This window comes from Leopardus geoffroyi, chromosome A3 (assembly GCF_018350155.1).
Source record: "Leopardus geoffroyi isolate Oge1 chromosome A3, O.geoffroyi_Oge1_pat1.0, whole genome shotgun sequence".
NCBI classification, from domain to species: Eukaryota; Metazoa; Chordata; class Mammalia; order Carnivora; family Felidae; genus Leopardus; species Leopardus geoffroyi.
Window position 1 is genome coordinate 118,714,430 of NC_059336.1, and position 18,377 is coordinate 118,732,806.

Consider the following 18,377-nt stretch of genomic DNA (forward strand, 5'->3'; position numbering starts at 1 on the left):
AAAAGAACGACAAGTAAAGATGTTTATTATAGTCAAGCACAAATGGGGCACCGGTCCTTGTCCACTCCTGGACTGCAGTGTCCACAACACCCCAAAGCTATGCAACTTCCCATCTTCCTGCCAAATGGCGGCTTCATCCTTGAGGAGGATCTGCTGGCCACCATGCCTGTCTAGGTAGAAAATCTCCCTGGCTGGGCTAAGGCAGATCAAGATAATCTTTAAGTCAGTAGGAAGACCTATGCAGTTCATGAAGCCTTGGCTTTTCGGCGTTGGGTCCCCCAAAGCAGAATGGAGACGGATAATGTGGTGGATCCCAGAATACCGAAGAACATAAGCAGTGAGAAGGAGCCCTGTGAATGACAGACCAAAAAAACTTCATACAGCGTTTCATCAAGGACTACATCCTAACAGCTATTTCTTTCCTAGTATACCAATCCCCTTACTCAGGGCAATTCTCTTAAGAGTTTCCTTCTCTAGATGATTTGCATCAGTTCTGGTCTTATGGCTCTTCTTTCAAAGAGGTTCTTCCTTATGCATTTCTCCTATTCCTAATAAGAAGGCCTAATTCCTCACCTGGCGCATACACTTGTAGCCATGGAAGCCGTCAGCACAGACACATTGCAAGAGACCTGGACCATCAGGTACACAGGATCCATTCTCAGGACACATTTCTGGGAGCCAGAGAGAAACAGAGAAAATCACTGGATCTCATCATGTAGATTTCTCGAATATCTGCTTCAACTTAGATTCATTCTCTCAATTATTTCTAGGTCAAAGTAGAAGAAAGAAGATTTCAGATAAACAGAACACAACAACAATAATAAAATGCATCTTATGACCTTTCCTTTCAAGGTGTTAGAGCTTCAGAAACTTGAACAAGGGCACTTACGCAACTTTACTGTTGGACCTAAAATGGGGAGTAGACGTGAAGAAAGGCAGTTCCTAGAAGGATGGAAGTGAGACAACATACCTTGGTCCCCCGTGCTGTTGCAAAGGTTCCTTTGTCCTTGACAGGTTTGGTTGTTCGTATAAAAGGTGACAGTATTCCAGGCATTAATACCTCCAGGACAGCTGACATCTTGTGGCAGTATCCTGAACACAACACAGGCAGTCATAACACACAGCCCCAAATTGCTGCGCTCACAGCACTGTCCCTTTTTGGTTCTCTCCCACACCCTGTACCCTTACTCACAGAGTCTGGAGCTGCGTAAAGCCACGGAAAATGTTGGCCAAGTCATCCTTGAGGGGGTTTGCTTGCAGGTCTCTGCAAAGCATACGTTGTTAGCATTGTGCTCTAGGAAAACACTCTACTTCCATTTACACATCTTCCTGGACTGGCAATCCAGTTCTTATTCTGAGTTGCCCACGTTTGACATTAATATTCAAACATCTTTTTAGAAGTTCATCCTTAAAGACTTTTCCCATCACCCTTTCACCATACTGGCCCTTTGGAGGGAGGATGACCAACCACTTACATGATGACAGCAGTATGTGCCTGAGGAAAGTTTGGACCAGGGTCCTTCAGAGAACAGTTCTGGAGATCCAGCCTGAGGAAATAATCAGTACAATTATGTCTCTCTTCTTCATTCATGGTAAACTAATACAACCCTTTTTACAGCTAATATTAAGTGAACACAGCTGTGTTCAGGGCCACACACTAGATGCTGTGGTATATGTTTTAATCTGCACTGTCCCATTGTCACCATTAGTTACATGTAGCTATTTAAGTTAAGTGAAAAAAAACTCAGTTTCTCATTTGCACTAGCCACATTTCAAGTATTCAGTAACCACTCCCCTTGTGATCAGTGACTACTGTATTGGAAAGTACAGATATGGACCAGTTCCATCATAGCAGAAAGTTTTATTGGACGGTGCTGTTCTCATCAGTATACCTATGCATCTGTGCATGTATTGGAAGAAATTTGTTTCTTGTCTAGGTTAGTGAATCTCACATTGTATTATGATTCTCAGATTCACAAAGGGCCTTCAAATGGGAAAAAAAATGCAAGTCACATAAATGAAAGTCTTTTCCAAGTGCATTTTCTTTTCTTTAAGTGTTTATTTTTGAGAGAGAGAGAGAGAGAGAGTGCAAGTAGGGTAGGGGCAGAGAGAGCAGGAGACACAGAATCTGGAGCAGACTCCAGGCTCTGAGCTGTTAGCACAGAGCCCAATGCAGGGCTTGAACCCACTAACAGTGAGATCATAACCTGAGCTGAAGTCAGATGCTTAACTTACTGAGCACCCAGGTGCCCCTCCAAATGCATTTCTACCATAGATTGGAGATAAATTCCTGGATGTTAAGGACCATGTCACATTATTTTTTTCTTCACTATCTATTGCTAGTTCCTTTATTTTTCAAATATTTACTGAGTACCTACTAACTGCAAAACTTGGGAGAATAAAAGAAAACCCTCAGTATCTTAGCTTTCAAGTGGCTTACAACGTAGCAGAGGAAGACCATAACCAAAAATTTAAAAGCAATATAAACATTAAATTACGATATGAAAGAAATCACAGGAAAGTATATAAATAATTTTAAGTGGTACAAACACTAAGGATTAGAGGAAGTAAAAAAATGAGATATTACCCTGGTATTTGGTAGTAGAGAACATTCACAGAAGATGCTGGAATTAAAGGATGAATATGTTTTAATTTGGTGGAGGAAGGACATTTCAGGTAAGGAGAGAGGCCTGAACAAAGAAAACAAAAGTGGAATGCTTTTGTAAGTAGGAAAGTCTGGCTGAAGCCAGACCCTTGTGAAGGATTTTAGTGGACAAATAATTGGGAAAAAATGTTGGGAAGGTGGATTGAAACCAATCTGTGGTGGTTTATGGTTTGAACTTTATCCTGAGGGCAACAGACAATTAAATTTTAAAAATGGAGGGATAATGGGGAAAAAATGGTTTTCAGATAGTTTCCTATAAGGAAGTATTTAGGTAATTAGAGGAGGAAGAGAATGGAAGACAGATGACATTTATGATTTTGAAGTGAGGGTGCTCTCAAAAGGAAATGCTTAATAGAAAGCTAGAGGTGCCCATGTGTACAGCTTGGAGAGAAGGCCAAGGATACTAAAAGAGATCTAGTTTTGGGAGACACCTGCGTGGTGGTTATAGCTGAAGTCATGAGAATAGGTGGAGCCTCAAAAGCATAAAGGGAGTAAACACAGAGACTAATGTTCATAAGGGATGAAAGAGGAATTTGCCTCAAAGACAAACTTGAATTAATTGGAAGGGAAGAAAATTCTGTTAGCATCGTGCCTTGGAGGCTAAGGGAGTCATTTCATGGAGACACACAGTGAATAATCCAGAGTTGAAAACAAACAAGAGAACAAAGCTTCTTTTAAAAGAAAGCCATAAAAGCCTTTTTTTTTTTAAGTGGGTAAAAATTATGACTTCTATGCAGTTTCAACTGCATAGAAGAATAACAGGGTTGTTTAGCTAAAAATGCTACTAACACATTTAAAAGCATGAGAATCACACGGTTCATGAGTTCGAGCCCCATGCACTGTGGAGCCTGCTTGCTATTCTCTCTTCTCTCTGCCCCTCCCTGGCTCACTCTCTGTCTCTCTCTCAAAATAAACAAACTTAAAAAAAAAATTTTTTTTAAAGTGTGAGAATCATGGCTTGGATGACTCCAAAATAGGCACCAATATTTATCCCAATAGCCAATCAGGTAAGCCTTTAAGAATCCAGTTCCAGAACTCTTCCAGTATCCAGGGTTGTCTTCTCTCACCCCAGGATGGTGCCCTTCTGATTCAGGCAGCAGCGGGCCTGCAGCATTAGCTCCGGTGTCTGCTTACAATAAAGCGCCACTTCTGACAAATTTCGCACACTCCCTGGACACTGGATGCATATCTGCAGAGGAGAGAAAACGATTAGGATTCCAGAAAGAAAAACCAAGAACAAGCAGGGGTCAAAAGTTAACTACCGTACACTCTTCAAAATTCCTTTCACAATGGGCAGGTAGGTGTCCTATCTTTATGTCAAGTTTGACTAGGAGATGCATTTCTTCGCCTAGAGCCAGGAGCCAAATCAGCATACTAGAGACTTTCTGTACCAGAGCTCACCCAGGACAGGCCCTCGTCTTCGAGGATCACCATTCGACAATATTTATTATGCCCTATCCAGTGACTTCTCAATCTGTCAGACCCGGTTTGGCCAGGTATAAAAGCACTGCAGGTATACAAAGAAGTCATCAAGCATTACAGAAAGTACAGTCCTGCCAGGGCACGATATACGGCATTCGCGCGTGACGAGCGTGAAGTACAGTCAGAGGACTCGTCGGTAGAAGAACAATTTACAATTATTCAAAAGAGCAAGGAGATCAAATTTTAAAGGTCCACGTCAGCAAGGCGAGGTCACTGGGGGACCTACGCAGCGTGAGTACACGGGAGCGGGAGCCAGCGGGGCTACAGCGAGGGAAGCCTCAGGGACGAAATCGTCGCCACCGGCGGGCTGGGGAGAGCCGAGAGACCAGGGCGGGCGAGCGCGAAACAAGGCTGCCCAGGAACTATGCTGCAGTCCGACCTCTAACTTGTTTCTGTACCTCGGGTAGCGCCAGGGCCCTTTTCGCGCCCACAACAAGGAGCACGGCAGCTGCCCAAGGCACCAGGTTCGAAGGACTACCCAGCCCGCGAGGAGCCATTTTTCGCTCCCTTTGTCCTTCTCAGCGCCTCGCGAGATTTGCGCGTGTGGCTCCGCCCTCCGCGGGTGTGGCCCAGTCGGCCCGAAGCGGGCTGGGAGATTGCTGGGGGTTGGGGAGGTCTTTTCAGTGCGTCCCAGTCCCCGTTAGAGAGGACTGGCCAACCCCCTCTCCTGTCCCCCGTTAGCGAAGGCCTCCCAGCCGCCGCTCTCTCAGCTCCGCGTTCCTCGCTTCCGGATGCCGAGGTCGCGTCACCGCAGCGACTTGCAGCTCCCGCCGCCCTCAGTAAACATGGCGGCGCCACGCGAGGCGGCCAGGGGGCGGGCCCCGCTGTCACTCAGCCGGCAGGTGGCAGGCCAGGCTTTGCCACCGCCGCCGCACTCAACCGTGGAGACCCGGCAAATGGGGCGGGCCGGCGCCAGGGGGCCAGTGCCCAAAGGCTACCGAGAGTGGCGCCGAGGCAGGGAGGGGCGGGGCGAGTCGGCCCCCCTCGTGGAGGCGCGGGAAGATCTGAGTTGCGAGCCTCGTGGTGCTAGTGGTTAAGCCATCTCACGTGTGGAGGGAAGGCGGGAAGCCAGCAAATAAAGAGGGTAAGGGTGATGGAGGAGCGAAGAGTGAAGGGCAAACCCCGGCGGGAGGAGATGAGCCTGGGGACGCCCTGGGCACCCTGGCCCCGTCACCTCAGTCAGGAGACCGCGTGGCTGTCGGAGCTTGGTGAGGAGGGAGGGGCGGGACACGCGCTACGCTGCCTTCTTATCTCCTTTCCCTTCCCAGAAAAACGGGCTGATGCTGATCACGAGAAAAACGACTGGACTCTCTTAGCCCTAGCTGAGCCACGGAGGTAAGGGAAAGGCGAACGCTCCCCGAGGGTGGCCCTGGGGAGCCCCGCGCCCGAAGGGACTGCGGGGTGCCTTTGCTGAGGGCCAGGCAAAAGCTCATCAAAGCTAACTCCTCTAGAGTGGCCCCCCGGGCTTCCCTTGCACTTATCCACGGGCACGTGGACTCTCCTAAAAGGATTTGCTTTCAGCTGGCGGCACGTTCTCTAAGGCTTTGGTAGTTATTAGCATTTTAATGAGGGTACTAAACCCTTTCAGACCTTGAGGAATTCTAGGCACAAGGACAGATTTTGAAGGAATCTTTTTAAGGTAGTGGGTCCTGCGGTGGCCCCATTTGCCTTTTGTAGGAGTCCAGGCAGTTCAGCGCAGGCAGGGGTTGAGGGGGTAGGGTGGTGTAAGTGATTCTCTTCCCTTTCTGTGTGTGTTATAGTTTTCAGAAGGGGTCTCACAGTCCACTATTTGTGCCTTGTGTGTTTCAGTTTTAGTGACACAACTCAGCTCTTACTTTTGGCTCCCACTGTCTCAGATGCGAGTCCATGGGCTTTACAATGGTGTAGAGTTTTTGGAAAGCCACTAACTCTCCTGTTCCCTAGAATCAGAATCCAGTCTAAGGAACACTTCACTGGGTCAGGTTTTACCTGTCTTGCCTGCCTCTCTTCATCCTTCTGGGAAGGTTCTCTGCACCTCATGCTAATAGAATTCTATCAAGAAGCTCCACCAATTTACCCCAGAAGTAGAGGGTCACCAGTTCTGTAAGTCTGTGTTCTAGTCTATACCGAGACTTTTTTCCTTTCTGTAACCGCTCTATCTTTGTCACTAATCCTACGTGTTCTTTTTTTTTTTTTTTTTTTTTAATGTTTACTTATTTGAGAGAGAGAGAGAAGAAAGCAAGCAGGACAGAGAGAGAGGGAGACAGAGGCTACACATTCTTATTTGCATACAGCAGACACCCTCTCTTACTCCTAGTGTTTTTCATCACCTCTGTCCTAGTCAAATTTGCCAAAGAGGAGCCGCAGGGAATCTTTAGGTTAAACCAGAGGGACCTGGTGGGAACACTTTTTTGGGAACTAACATTTGAGACTCGTAGAACATGTGATCCAAGAGTTGCCGGCTCTGATTTCCTATCTTTGTTGGGTCCACGAGGTTCAGAGTTCAGGTTTGGTCTGTGTAAGGCCGTATCTTGCCAGCTAGGCAACATCTGCCCAAGAACACAGTGTGGGAGAACCATAAGACAGCCAGGCTGATCTTTCTCCTAGTGGGCAAGCACAGAAGACATAGGTTATATTAATGTGTGTCTAGACTAGTTTAAATCTAAACTTTGTTCTGCGAATGACTGACTGCAATTAATGTTCTGCTCCTACCCTGGTTCTAGGAATAGTAAGGATGTCCCCCTCCCCCCAGGTGAATCACCTGTCTGTCATACCTGCAATTAGTGCTCTTTCTTTCTCCTTTGTTTTGTATTGTGCCCTGTAACCTTAGGCAAGTTATTTAACTTGTCCAACTCTAATTCCTTGAGAATCAGAGAATGTTTGTGTAAAGTGCATAAACTGAGGCATGGTGTTTTAAAAGTGATAGTAATGGTTACTTTTTCCTTATTTATCATTATTGGAGTTTTTGAAGTTCACGGCATACCGCTGGGTTACAAAAAGTGAGATGCTTCACTAAGAAAATGTAAAAAAGAGATGCTGAAAACAACATTACCTGTCATCATTTAGGCTATCTAAAAATCTGACATGCTGTGGTATTTTCTCCATATCAGTGAGAATCTCACAGATATTCTTTGAAGACATTATGGTATAAATGAAGAGTGGCTGGATGGGAATCACCAGACTTGAGCTCTGAATTGGACTGACAATAATTAGCTCTGTGGTTTTTGGAAAGATCACTTGAATCACTGAGCCTCAGTGTCTTTGTTGGTAACGAGGGGTCATAATAGTGATCTTTTGATATTCCTTTAAGTTTTGAAGTGTATAATCTTGTCCTTGTTCTGAGGATAATGTTATATTCTTGAGGATTAGTATTTTTTGTGCAGGAGTCAGAAAAGCAACTTTCCCATTTCTCTCAGCTCCTCCTTTGTAATTCCCTTTAGCACACAGTGCCAAGTGTGACTTACGGCGAAAGCCTAATCCAGCTAGGAATGCTGTTGAATGTGAGCTCCCTGTTCCCCATTCTGGAATCTCTAGGACTGAGCTAGAGTTTGGGGGCCATAGGGTGATAGGGCCATTTGGGTCACATTGGTTCCTTAAAGCGGCCAGAACAAATAACTGCTGAACTTCACTTCACCCCTAATTCCTGATTTCACCTCCACCACTTACAGAGCCAGACTCTCAGCTTCTGCCCAGCTCTAGACACACACAGCTTCTCCAGGCAGCGCTGCCTCTGAACAGGGATTACTTCTCTAGGTAGGTGTCTACCTCAGGAGGATAGGAGCACTCTCCCCAGCTGCCCTTGCCCCAGCTCCCTGGCTGATCTGCTTTTCTATAATCATAAGTTGAACTCCTGGCTCCAGCATGTTACCCTCTCACTTTTGAATTCTATCACTCTTCCCAGATCTGCTATTGACTGTTGTGTTACAGGGAGGAGCTGGGAGGTGGGTGGCAGGAGAGAGCAAAGTGGTTGGCCTGGGGATGCCTGGAATGGAGTTTGGGCTTCCATGAAGGTAATCTAACTAGGGATCAGGGCTAAGAAGGCGTCCTGTTAGGAAGCTGACACTAGGAATATGGGAGGTGGGGGCTGAGGCTAGGGGAAATAGAGGAAGCCATGCTGTTATTGGTCTCCATTTCTTCTTCCCTGCTGGGCTGTGGCGCCAGGTTGGGGTCTGCTGGCTTAGTACATTGTAGTGACTGGGTCTGTGCCTGCAGGTGGGGGCAGGGAAATTTTTTGAGAAGAAATGTGGGCTCGAGTTGATTTTTCTTTTGTTACTGGGGTGGAGACCTAAGAAAGTTCTTATATTTCTTAGCTGTGTCTGCCCAAAACGGTCTTAGCCAAATAGTTGTCTCCTGGCTGTCTCACTCTGTTGCTTCTTTCCTCCCCTACCAAAACCATACCAGGACCTCCAGATCTCCAAGGGCTGTACAGAACTGGCTGGTCCAAGTTTGATGGTTGTTGGATACACAGGCCTGAGCGCAGATGTGCATGAAGGCAAGATAGGCCTGACTAGGAGCTGATTCCTTTGCAACTCACCTTGGACAATGTCACTTGGTGGAGGAGAAGGACTGTGAGATCGTGGCCGGAAGCCAGGTTGTAGCCACTTGCCTGCTGTTGCCCAGCTGAGTGGCAGCCCAGAGCCCAGGAGCAGCAAGTGACTGTAGGTCACAGACACAGTGAAGATGAGTGTGGGGGTTAGCACCTCTACTCCCCTGCTTCCAGCCTCAGACACAGACGTGGTCACATCTGCCTTCTCCCTTGTGGACTATGTGGTGTTTGCCCTGCTGCTGGTTCTTTCCCTTGCCATTGGGCTCTACCATGCCTTTCGTGGCTGGGGCCAGCATACTGTTGGCCAGCTGCTCATGGCAGACCGCAAAATGGGCTGTCTTCCTGTGGCTCTGTCGCTGCTGGCCACCTTCCAGTCAGCTGTGGCCATTCTGGGTGTGCCGTCCGAGATCTACCGATTTGGGACCCAGTATTGGTTCCTGGGCTGCTGCTATTTCCTGGGGCTGGTGATCCCTGCACACGTCTTCATCCCTGTCTTCTACCGCCTGCATCTCACTAGTGCCTATGAGGTGAGCAGAGAGGAAGGGAGGAGCGCATAGGACCACCAGGGTCAGAGATGGAAAGGAGGAAGAGGGCACATACAAGGGATCTGGGCCCCTGGACCTTTGCTGCCTAATTAGAGCGATGGGACACATCATGTGTTTCCAAGTTCTTTCTGGGTGAAGTCAGGTGGGAGTGGGGAGAGAAGGAAGGTACTGTGAATGGAGGCCCAGAGTGGATAGGAGTTGAATATTCCCTCATGTTCCTGGACTTCTTGAGGGATGCTGTGTGTGAATTGTGGGGGTAGAGTGGGGAGGAATGCCTTTAAATATATAAAGATGTCTACGATTATATATCTATATCTGCATATTTCTATCTAGTATCTGGAGCTCCGCTTCAATAAGGCTGTGCGGATTTGTGGGACCGTGACCTTCATCTTTCAGATGGTAAGTGGAAATGAAGGTAGAATTTGAGCCTGGGATATGGTAGGGGGACCCAAACTCAGGCATTCTGAAGCACTCTGAGCTTCCTCTGCTCTCAGGCAGGATTAAAGGTCCTGCAAGGTGTCAGTGTCCCTGAAGCCACCAGAGGCATCCTGTTTCCTATTCCTTCTGGTTCCAGCACAGTCAGTATGGTGGCAGCAAGCTAAAATTTGGAAGAAGGGGAAGGAAAGTGAGCCTAGATGCAGGGAGGCCATTAGGAGCTGAGGTCCATCTTTTCTCCTTTCCGTACCCACCCTCATTTCCCCTCCCCCTCACATTCTCTTTTCCATACCTGACAGGTGATCTACATGGGGGTTGTGCTCTATGCACCATCGTTGGCCCTCAATGCAGGTGAGGAGTCACAGCCCCTGGCTGTCAGCCACAGCAGGCTGGGAAAACACCTTTGGGAGGGGCAGGTAGAGGAGAGTGTGCAGAAAAGAATCTGACCTTGGCCAGGGAGTTATTTCACTGCATGGGCCCTTGGCTTGTCTCCGCTGGAGGTGGAAGCACCTTGGTTCGCCTCACTTGAAAGCTAATCAGACATTACCATGTCTCGTCTGAATTGGTTAATCAGTACCTTTTGGTGGGGTTTGAACATTTTTTTCGATTATAGTGAATGATTTATTATATCCTTGATGACTGCACGTTTCATGTCTTACTGGGTTTTTTTCTAGTCTCTGGGAAACCCTCTTCTGGAGACAGAATTGTGGTTTTTACTTGTTTGCAGTGACTGGCTTTGATCTGTGGCTGTCAGTGCTGACCCTAGGCATTGTCTGTACTATCTACACTGCTCTGGTAAGTGTGGTGAATCTTAAAAGAGAGAGGGGAAGAGGTCAAGTAAGGAGGGGAGATGGGAAGAAAAAGAAGGGATGAGGTAAAAATGTAGGTGGGGAGATGGGATGGAGTTTTAGAGTGGGATGAAATAATACGTAGGAGATGCGATAGGACTTTGGTGGGAAGTGGGACGTAGGAGAGGGGACGGCATACTGAAGGTAGGGGGTGGGGTGGGAATTAGGCCCCTGGTGGTATAGTGCCCTTGCTGGTGGCCGGGTGTCTTAATTTGTGGATGGTTTTAAAGACATCTGTGTCAGGTATGCTTTCTTTTCCCTGCAGGGTGGTCTGAAGGCAGTCATCTGGACAGATGTGTTCCAGACGCTGGTCATGTTCCTAGGGCAGCTGGTGGTTATCATTGTGGGATCAACCAGGGTGGGCGGCTTGGGGAATGCGTGGGAAGTGGCTTCCCAGCATGGCCGCATCTCTGGGATTGAGTAAGTATACCCCTTCCCCTGGCTGGGGTCTGTAGTGCCTCTGAGCCGAGCCCATCCTAGAGCCTGAACTCAGGGCTGCAGTAAGCAGAGGACAAGCTGTGTAAGCCTTAGGTGGCAGCACTGAGATGGGTGGGAAGCTGGCACTGCAGAGATTGAGGGTGATCACAGGAATCTGGCTGGAGGGTAAGGAGGGGCAGGATGTTTTTGGTACTTGGAATGAGGCTGTGGGTTGGAGGGATAGAACCCTTCCTCCATCTTGCTGCACCGTCTCTCGTGTCCACCCAGTTCTTGCCTTCGGTAGCTCCTTGGCCCTTGCAGCAGCGTCTGTGCTCTGCTTTCCTCTGACCCTCATTGTAGGAGTGTGAGGAAGGCTGAGACTGTTGGGGGCTATGCCACAGTGACCATTTGGCATCTGTTGCAGGCTGAATCCAGATCCTTTTGTACGGCACACTTTCTGGACGTTGGCTTTTGGGGGTGTCTTCATGATGCTCTCCTTGTATGGGGTGAACCAGGCTCAGGTGCAGCGCTACCTCAGTTCCCGCACGGAGAAGGCTGCTATACTGTGAGTGCAGGGACAGGAAGACCATGGGGCAGGGGCTAGAGAAGATGGTGGGACCCTGTTCTACGGGGCAGTTGGGGTGGGGGCATGATGCCAGAGCGCAAACATACCCATTGGGGTCAGGATACAGGTTTGCCTTTTGGAACTTGGGGACATGCCTGAAGATGTCTATTAACAGTCTCTGTTTCCTTGGCACTGGTGTCTTGCAGCTCCTGCTATGCAGTCTTCCCTTGCCAGCAGGTGGTCCTCTGCATGAGCTGTCTCATTGGCCTGGTCATGTTTGCCTATTACCAGAAGTATCCCATGAGCACCCAGCAGGCTCAAGCAGCCCCTGACCAGGTGAGAAGGCCTCCCTGACACTCTTCTGTGCCCATGAGGGCCAACCTAGGCCCCCAAGAGGAGTGTCTGGTTGGCTGCAGAAAGGACTCCCACCCTGGGTAGGAAATGGATGTAAGCGGCTTTTCACTGTGGGATTCTACGATCTGGCACATGAGGGTCCCAGTTCCCAGTATCACCTAATCACAGTGCTCACCCTGCTGGGGTGGGGACCTACCTTTATTGGCTCACCACTATGCACCGTGCGATGCGCTTTGCTAGGAGCTGTCACGTACCCGGTCTCGTCTAATTCCCACAACAGCCTCATTTTATAGAAGGGAAAAAAGTCATCAGGGTGGCCCACATGCTCGTCACACTGCTAAGTGGGCATGGCTGGGGTGCGAACTGTGTTCTGTCTCCAGAGCCCGTTTTTTTCTACTTCCTGTGGGTCACCTTCAGTGCTTAGCGCCCTTCTTAATCACCGGGTTTCCGTAGGCTGGCAGGGGAACATATGGGGGGCTTCTCACATGTCTTGCCCTGGGGAAGGGCTCCTCTCTCAAGAGAGCTGTGCACTTCTGCTCTGCCTGCAGTTCGTCCTGTATTTTGTGATGGATCTCCTGAAAGGCCTGCCGGGCCTGCCTGGGCTCTTTGTTGCCTGCCTCTTCAGTGGTTCCCTCAGGTACCTTCTTTGACCATTTTCCTCAGGCTTGGTGCAGCTGATCCCTGCTTGACACAAGGTGACAGGTGGAGGAGGGGATCTCTCTGAGTTTCTCAATGTGCCCTTTTATCTGTGGATGATGAGGGACAGCTTATCTGTGTAGGAGAGAGCATATCATCTTCCAGGAGATGCCCCCCTTTTGGTGAAGGATTCTTCTTTTTACGACACCAGGAATTGATTCTACTTGATCAAAACCTGTACCCCACTCAGAAAAGGACAGGTGTCCTTGCCTTCCAGGCCTCTTCCTCGGCTGCCAACTGTGAGGATGGCTTCTGGCTGCATATGTTTTCTCCTGCCTTTAGAGTGCTACTCCCTTAGTAGGGCCCCTGGTGGTTTTGCCTCTCAGCTCCCAGAGTCAGCACAGCTCATCTTTTTCTTCCTTCTTTCAGCACCATATCCTCTGCTTTTAATTCATTGGCAACTGTTACGATGGAAGATCTGATCCGACCCTGGTTCCCTCAGTTCTCTGAAGTCCAGGCCATCATGCTTTCCAGAATCCTCGGTGGGATTATGCTTCCTCATCTTTTCAGTTGTATTCTTTCTAAGACACACCTGAAGCACTGTCATCAATCAGTCTGCTTGACGGCACCAGCTTTAGCCTTGGCTTGGCGCTTGCCACATGAAGCACACAACCTTGTTTATTATCTCAGGGCATTTCCTGGGAAGGTCTCTGAGTCCCATAAGCGTGAGGACTGGGTGGGAGGGACCTGGAGCTGGGGCAGGAGGTAATATGCCCTGTTTCCAGGGACACAGAGGTAGCGGTTTGGGGAAGGAGCTTTCCTCTACTTTTTCTTCTTTTAGTTCTATTTACTTACCTCTGCGTGTTTTCTCCCTTTTTTCCCCCCCAGCGTTTGGCTATGGGCTACTTTGTCTGGGAATGGCCTATATTTCTTCTCAGATGGGACCTGTGCTGCAGGTAAGGACTATGCAGAAAAGAAAGCAATTGTTAAGGGAGATAAGGAGGTGATTGAGATGGGAAGTTGAGGAATACCACTGATGTGAAGGGAATGGTATAGGGATGGGTGTCAAAAATTCGTCTTTGATGGACCACCTTTAGCTGTGAGTAGCCTTCTCCAGAGTCATTCCCAGGTCCTTGTTGGCTCAGACATCTGGGGATTATTTTAGCCTCAGAGGAGAACCCACAGCACATTTCCTTACCCATATGCCTTCTGGAATCCTGCATTCTAACATTTTCATGTAGAAGACACAGATCTGACAAGGGGGGCGCTGAGCCATTGGCGGGTGGCTGTACTCTACATTGGTGAGGCTGGGGGGTCTCTGAGCCTGAATATTCTCTGTTATTTTTTTCTTCAACCCTATCCTCCGCAGGCAGCACTCAGCATCTTTGGCATGGTTGGGGGGCCGCTGCTCGGACTCTTCTGTCTCGGGATGTTCTTTCCTTGTGCCAACCCTCCTGTGAGTGACCGTCTGGCTCCACAGTCGTTTACAGGGGTGGGCCTGGGGAATGGCTTGGCAAGGCTCTCCCCGTGAGTTCTGGGAACTGGTGTGAAGGTTTATTAGGGCTGGCATCATAACTGGAGAATGTGCTGTGTCTCTGGGCAGGGTGCCATTGTGGGCCTATTGGCTGGACTTGTCATGGCCTTCTGGATTGGCATTGGGAGCATAGTGACCAAGATGGCCTTTGGCGTGGCACCTTCTCCCTCTAATATATCCAGCTTTTCCCTGCCTAGTAACCTGACCACCGTTGCCATGACCACACTGATGCCCTCAACCACTCGCTCCAGGTGAGTTGGGGTTCACTCACTTTCTACTTGGGGAGAATAGCTCATTTTTGAGGGGTTTCCCAGGGGCCTTGCTAAGGGATGGACCACCAGAGTCCTCAGGGCAATGTTGAGAGTTGGGTCCCAAGACCCTAGGACAGTGTAGGTGGGTGGAGCCAGGTCCCTGAGGAATGCCCTGTCAGTAAATTGCTAACTATCCTTATTTCTGTTCTCCCCAGGCCTACAGGACTGCAACGGTTCTACTCCTTGTCGTATTTATGGTACAGCGCTCACAACTCCACCACAGTCATTGTGGTGGGCCTGATTGTCAGTTGGCTCACTGGTGAGGGCGTGTGAGATGGGGGCACAGAGAAGCAAGACAGGCTGAGGGAGGCTAATCAGGGAATCTGGACTCTGGGGTAGAACTGACCCTGCCCTCTGGGCTCCTGGGTGTCTAACAGTCAGACTTCTTGGCTGAGCTCTGGGAGGTTGGCAGGGGCTGAGGACTCAGAGCCCCAAGAACAGATGGCTTGTTGGGTGTGCACTGGTTACGTGGTAGGAGACTCAGAAGTGCCTTTGCCTTTGCCTTCAGGGGGAATGCGGGGCCGGACCCTGAACCCTCGGACCATTTCCCCAGTGTTTTCAAGACTTGTTGACCTCCTGCCCCTGTCTTGTCAGAAGCGATTTCACTGCAAAAGCTACAGCCAGGTAGCAGTTATGTTGCCCAGATTATACCCTCCCTTACCTCTCCAGATTATTACCAGACCTTCTAGGTTTCCTTCCATCCCTTTCCTTTCTCCCCAGCAACCCTGATTGTTTGCCTGAACCTGGACTGTCCCCCAGCAACCCCCGGCTTCTACCCATGGGGGAGTGCTGGCTTGGTGGACAGAAGGGTCTCAGCCCGGAGAGGTGCCCAACATGCTGGCCTTTCCTTTCTCCTGCCTCCCTGCTCACCGTGTGCTTTGCTTCTCCCTTTCTCTCCCGCTGCCCCTTGCTGATCTCCCTTCCAGCAAGGATGAAAGCAGTGTCTCATTCCCTTTGGTCTGTGTGTTCTCCAGGATCTCTCGGTGGATACCCCTGCGTTTCCAGAAAAGATGAGTAATGGGATGTTGAAGAATAGCAGAGACAAGGAGGCCATGGCCGTGCCTGAGGAAGGTTCAGCCCACCAGGGGAGCAGCCCCACCTTCATCCTGCAGGAGACCTCACTGTGATCTGAGCTCGGGTCCCAGTCCCGGAGGCAGCCTGTAGTATAGTGATGAGTTATGTGATGCATAATGCAGAGACAATCAAGGACTAGATTACCTAGCCCACCAAAGGACCTTGTTCTTAGATGTTTGGGCTGCAGTAGAAGCCATCATAGCATGGGAAGTGTGAGGGCAGGACAGGGTTTTTACTTGTCCCTTGACAGTCTATTCTCTAGAAGACCGGGCTTGCAGTGGACAGGATTTTGCTAGCAAAGGGTATAGAAGCAAATCCTCTGGGGAGTGGGTAATGGCTTCTGATTAATCATCATCAGGATCCTTTGAAGTGAATAGAAATTGCAGTGCTGGTTATCACTGTTCTGGGGCCTGATTTGACAAGGTTGGCCATGTTTACCATTAAATACAAAGCTGCCTTGGCCAGCTGTCACTTCTCTTGCAGTCCTATTTTGAGCATAGTTTCTGTCAGCCATAGAGAGCCCGTGACTACTTTCAGGTTGTCCGTGACACCGAGGCTCCTCTCATTCTTACCTGTCTACCTCCATTCTTGAGGCAGAGGGTTAGTTGTCCCCAAGAGTCCTCTCAGAACAGACCGGTTACGGGGTGCCTCGGTGGCTCAGTCAGTTGAGCGTCTTGGCTTTGGCTCAGGTCATGATCTCGTGGTTCATGAGTTTGAGCCCCACATGGGCTCACTGCTGTCAACGTGGATTGTGCTTTGGATCCTCTGTCCCTCCCCTGCTCATGCTTTCAATTTCTCTCTCAAAAAAACAAACAAAAAACATTTAAAAAAAGATTAAAAAAAAAAAAAGATCAGTATATTCATCTCCTTTGCATAAAGTTGGGAAGCTTTCTACCTTGCTGCCCGCACCCTCCACCTATGTAATGGGCACTTGGGGACGGGACAGATGTAGATCCAAGAAACCAGGGCATGACCAGGTCCACTGTGGAGTGTGCCACCCACCTGGCACACCACCCTAGTGTCATTTTGTTGTTTGTGCTCGTTTCCTTTTGGAGTTTCTTTCCCACATATCTTTGTTCCTAGGAAATAAAAGCTTAATGGGCCTAGAATCGGGGTTCTTGTACTATTTGTTCACAGCTGCTCTGGTTCATCCCATGGCGGTGATAGAGCCCCTTCTACCCCTGCACAGACTGGCTGTCATGTCTTCAGGGAGCAGCATTGTGCTTATCTGGGTGGAAGATGCACACTCCCTCTGCTGCTGTTCGTTCCCTGCAGCTCAGTCTGTCTCCTGTCCCACCCATCTTGTCCTTGACTGGTACAATCACTGCTGCTCAAATTTTCACTTTGGAGGCTGTTGGGAGAATGCTGCTACTTGCTGGGTGGTGTTAAGCCTGCTTGAGGTTGTCTCTCCTCTCTGCCCCTCACCTGCTTGTGCTCTTTCTCTCAAAATAAATGAACTTAAAAAAAAATAATAAAGATAGAACATTGAAGCTGGACTCTTGTGAAGAGCATAGCTCAAGCCCATGTACCTTAGGCCCTCGGTTGGCCTGGCCTTGTCCAACTGCACAGAAGTAACTCTGCATAAGCTCTCCAGGCCCCTCAGGCAGATCTGTGGACAGTTTCAGGAAATGCCAAGTTAACTGCCCTGAGGTCTGCCTTCTTGATAGCCCCTCTACCTGGGGGCAAAGGGGGTGCTGCTCCTGGCTGACTACCCACACGCACCAAGCTATCAGAGTTCTAGATCTAACCAGGCTGTGCTTTATTTTCAACATGTTTATCCATCACCTACATGCAAGGGCGTTAAAGTTGGCCGCCATTTTGCATCCAAGAAAATGACTGCCACTTCAGGACCCTGCACCAGGTGCCACCATTATTTCAAAGTTGCCTCAGTCCAAAACCCTTGCATGTTAGCAGAGAAAAGAGGAAAAACCACAGGATTCAAAGGTTTCAAGGATTATGACATTTAAGGGGAGAGGGCAAAAACATTTGGTACTCCGTATAAATAATTCAAAGTCCATAACAGAACAAAGATGCTCTGCTTTTAACAAAGTAAACTTATTTGCACATTTTTAAAGTACCACTTAGGGGGCCTCTAGCTGGCTCAGAAGACCACGCAACTCTTGGTCTTAGAGTTGGGAGTTCTACCCCCACGTTGGGAGTAGAGATGACTTAAAAATTGAATCTTTAAAAATACCACTGGTGATGGTGGAGTCGAGTGTACAGATCTAGGTTCAAATGCTGGTTCATCCACTTAACCTCCTTAAGCTTTAGTTTTTTCATCTATTAAATGTGAATTTCACAGAGCTGTTTAACGATTTAGTTACAGGGGCGCCTGGCTGGCTCAGTTGATGGAGTGTGCAGTTCTTGATCTCGGGGTTGTGGGTTTGAGACCCATGTTGGGTGTAGATTACTTAAATAAACAAAAAAATATTTAGTTACATTGCATGTAAAGGACTTATTCATTCCTTTGATGTCAGTGTGATCGTGTTTATTGTAGTTTTCAAGGCACTTTTCATGTACTACCCCATATTATGCCTTGGGAGAGAAGTGCATTGTGTAACATCTGCATTTTTAATATATAAGGTAACATAACATGGCTAGTGAGAGGTTGAGGGGCAGAACTAGAACCCAGGTTGTAGGACTAGAATCAAAGCTGTATCTCTGTTGCCATGGAAGAATGTCAGTTTGGATGGGGTGTCCACAGGTGACAGGGAATCTTGAGATAGTCCAGAAAACTATAACACACTAAATGGGGGGTGCTACTATGCCATCATTCCAGAACCTTTGTAGGTCAGTGGCTTTCAAACCTTTGACAGACCCACAGTAGGACTATGTTCACGTTATGATCCAGTCCACTCATATATTGCATTATGTTACTAAGACCTTTCATGAAAAAATACCTCTGGGTATAGTTATCTGAGCTCTTCCTCTTCCCTTCTCTTCCTGCATAATTCAGTCCTAAAGCCATTAGGTGGAGCAGTGCAAA

At 48.6% G+C, this 18,377-nt stretch overlaps 2 protein-coding genes across 20 annotated transcripts; one reads left to right on the forward strand and one right to left on the reverse strand.

Annotated features, from left to right (window-relative positions):
* Positions 1-8: 8 nt before the first annotated feature.
* Positions 9-4,942, reverse strand: ATRAID (all-trans retinoic acid induced differentiation factor). The gene is made up of 7 exons (XM_045447397.1): positions 4,546-4,942; positions 3,733-3,854; positions 1,476-1,547; positions 1,193-1,264; positions 971-1,092; positions 574-671; positions 9-350 (listed from the first exon to the last, which is right to left on the reverse strand). Exons 1-7 carry the CDS (start codon positions 4,642-4,644, stop codon positions 246-248), a joined length of 690 nt encoding a protein of 229 aa, XP_045303353.1. The 5' UTR covers positions 4,645-4,942; the 3' UTR covers positions 9-245.
* On the forward strand, positions 3,731-16,500 carry SLC5A6 (solute carrier family 5 member 6). Of its 19 annotated transcripts, none has more exons than XM_045447384.1 (19): positions 3,948-4,378; positions 5,416-5,482; positions 6,071-6,229; positions 7,795-7,879; positions 8,528-9,199; positions 9,551-9,616; positions 9,952-10,003; positions 10,380-10,447; positions 10,766-10,920; positions 11,342-11,482; positions 11,689-11,818; positions 12,385-12,473; positions 12,902-13,014; positions 13,361-13,428; positions 13,842-13,928; positions 14,076-14,257; positions 14,473-14,576; positions 14,826-14,944; positions 15,292-16,500. In XM_045447384.1, the coding sequence occupies exons 5-19, from the start codon at positions 8,807-8,809 to the stop codon at positions 15,442-15,444; spliced, it is 1,920 nt and encodes a 639-aa protein (XP_045303340.1). In that variant the 5' UTR covers positions 3,948-4,378; positions 5,416-5,482; positions 6,071-6,229; positions 7,795-7,879; positions 8,528-8,806; the 3' UTR covers positions 15,445-16,500. The 19 variants fall into 19 exon arrangements, with proteins under 19 accessions (XP_045303351.1, XP_045303340.1, XP_045303335.1 ...); XM_045447382.1 differs by lacking the exon at positions 3,948-4,378 and adding an exon at positions 5,048-5,231; XM_045447388.1 differs by lacking the exon at positions 3,948-4,378 and adding an exon at positions 5,048-5,231 and having other exon boundaries at positions 14,826-14,941.
* Positions 16,501-18,377: the final 1,877 nt, after the last annotated feature.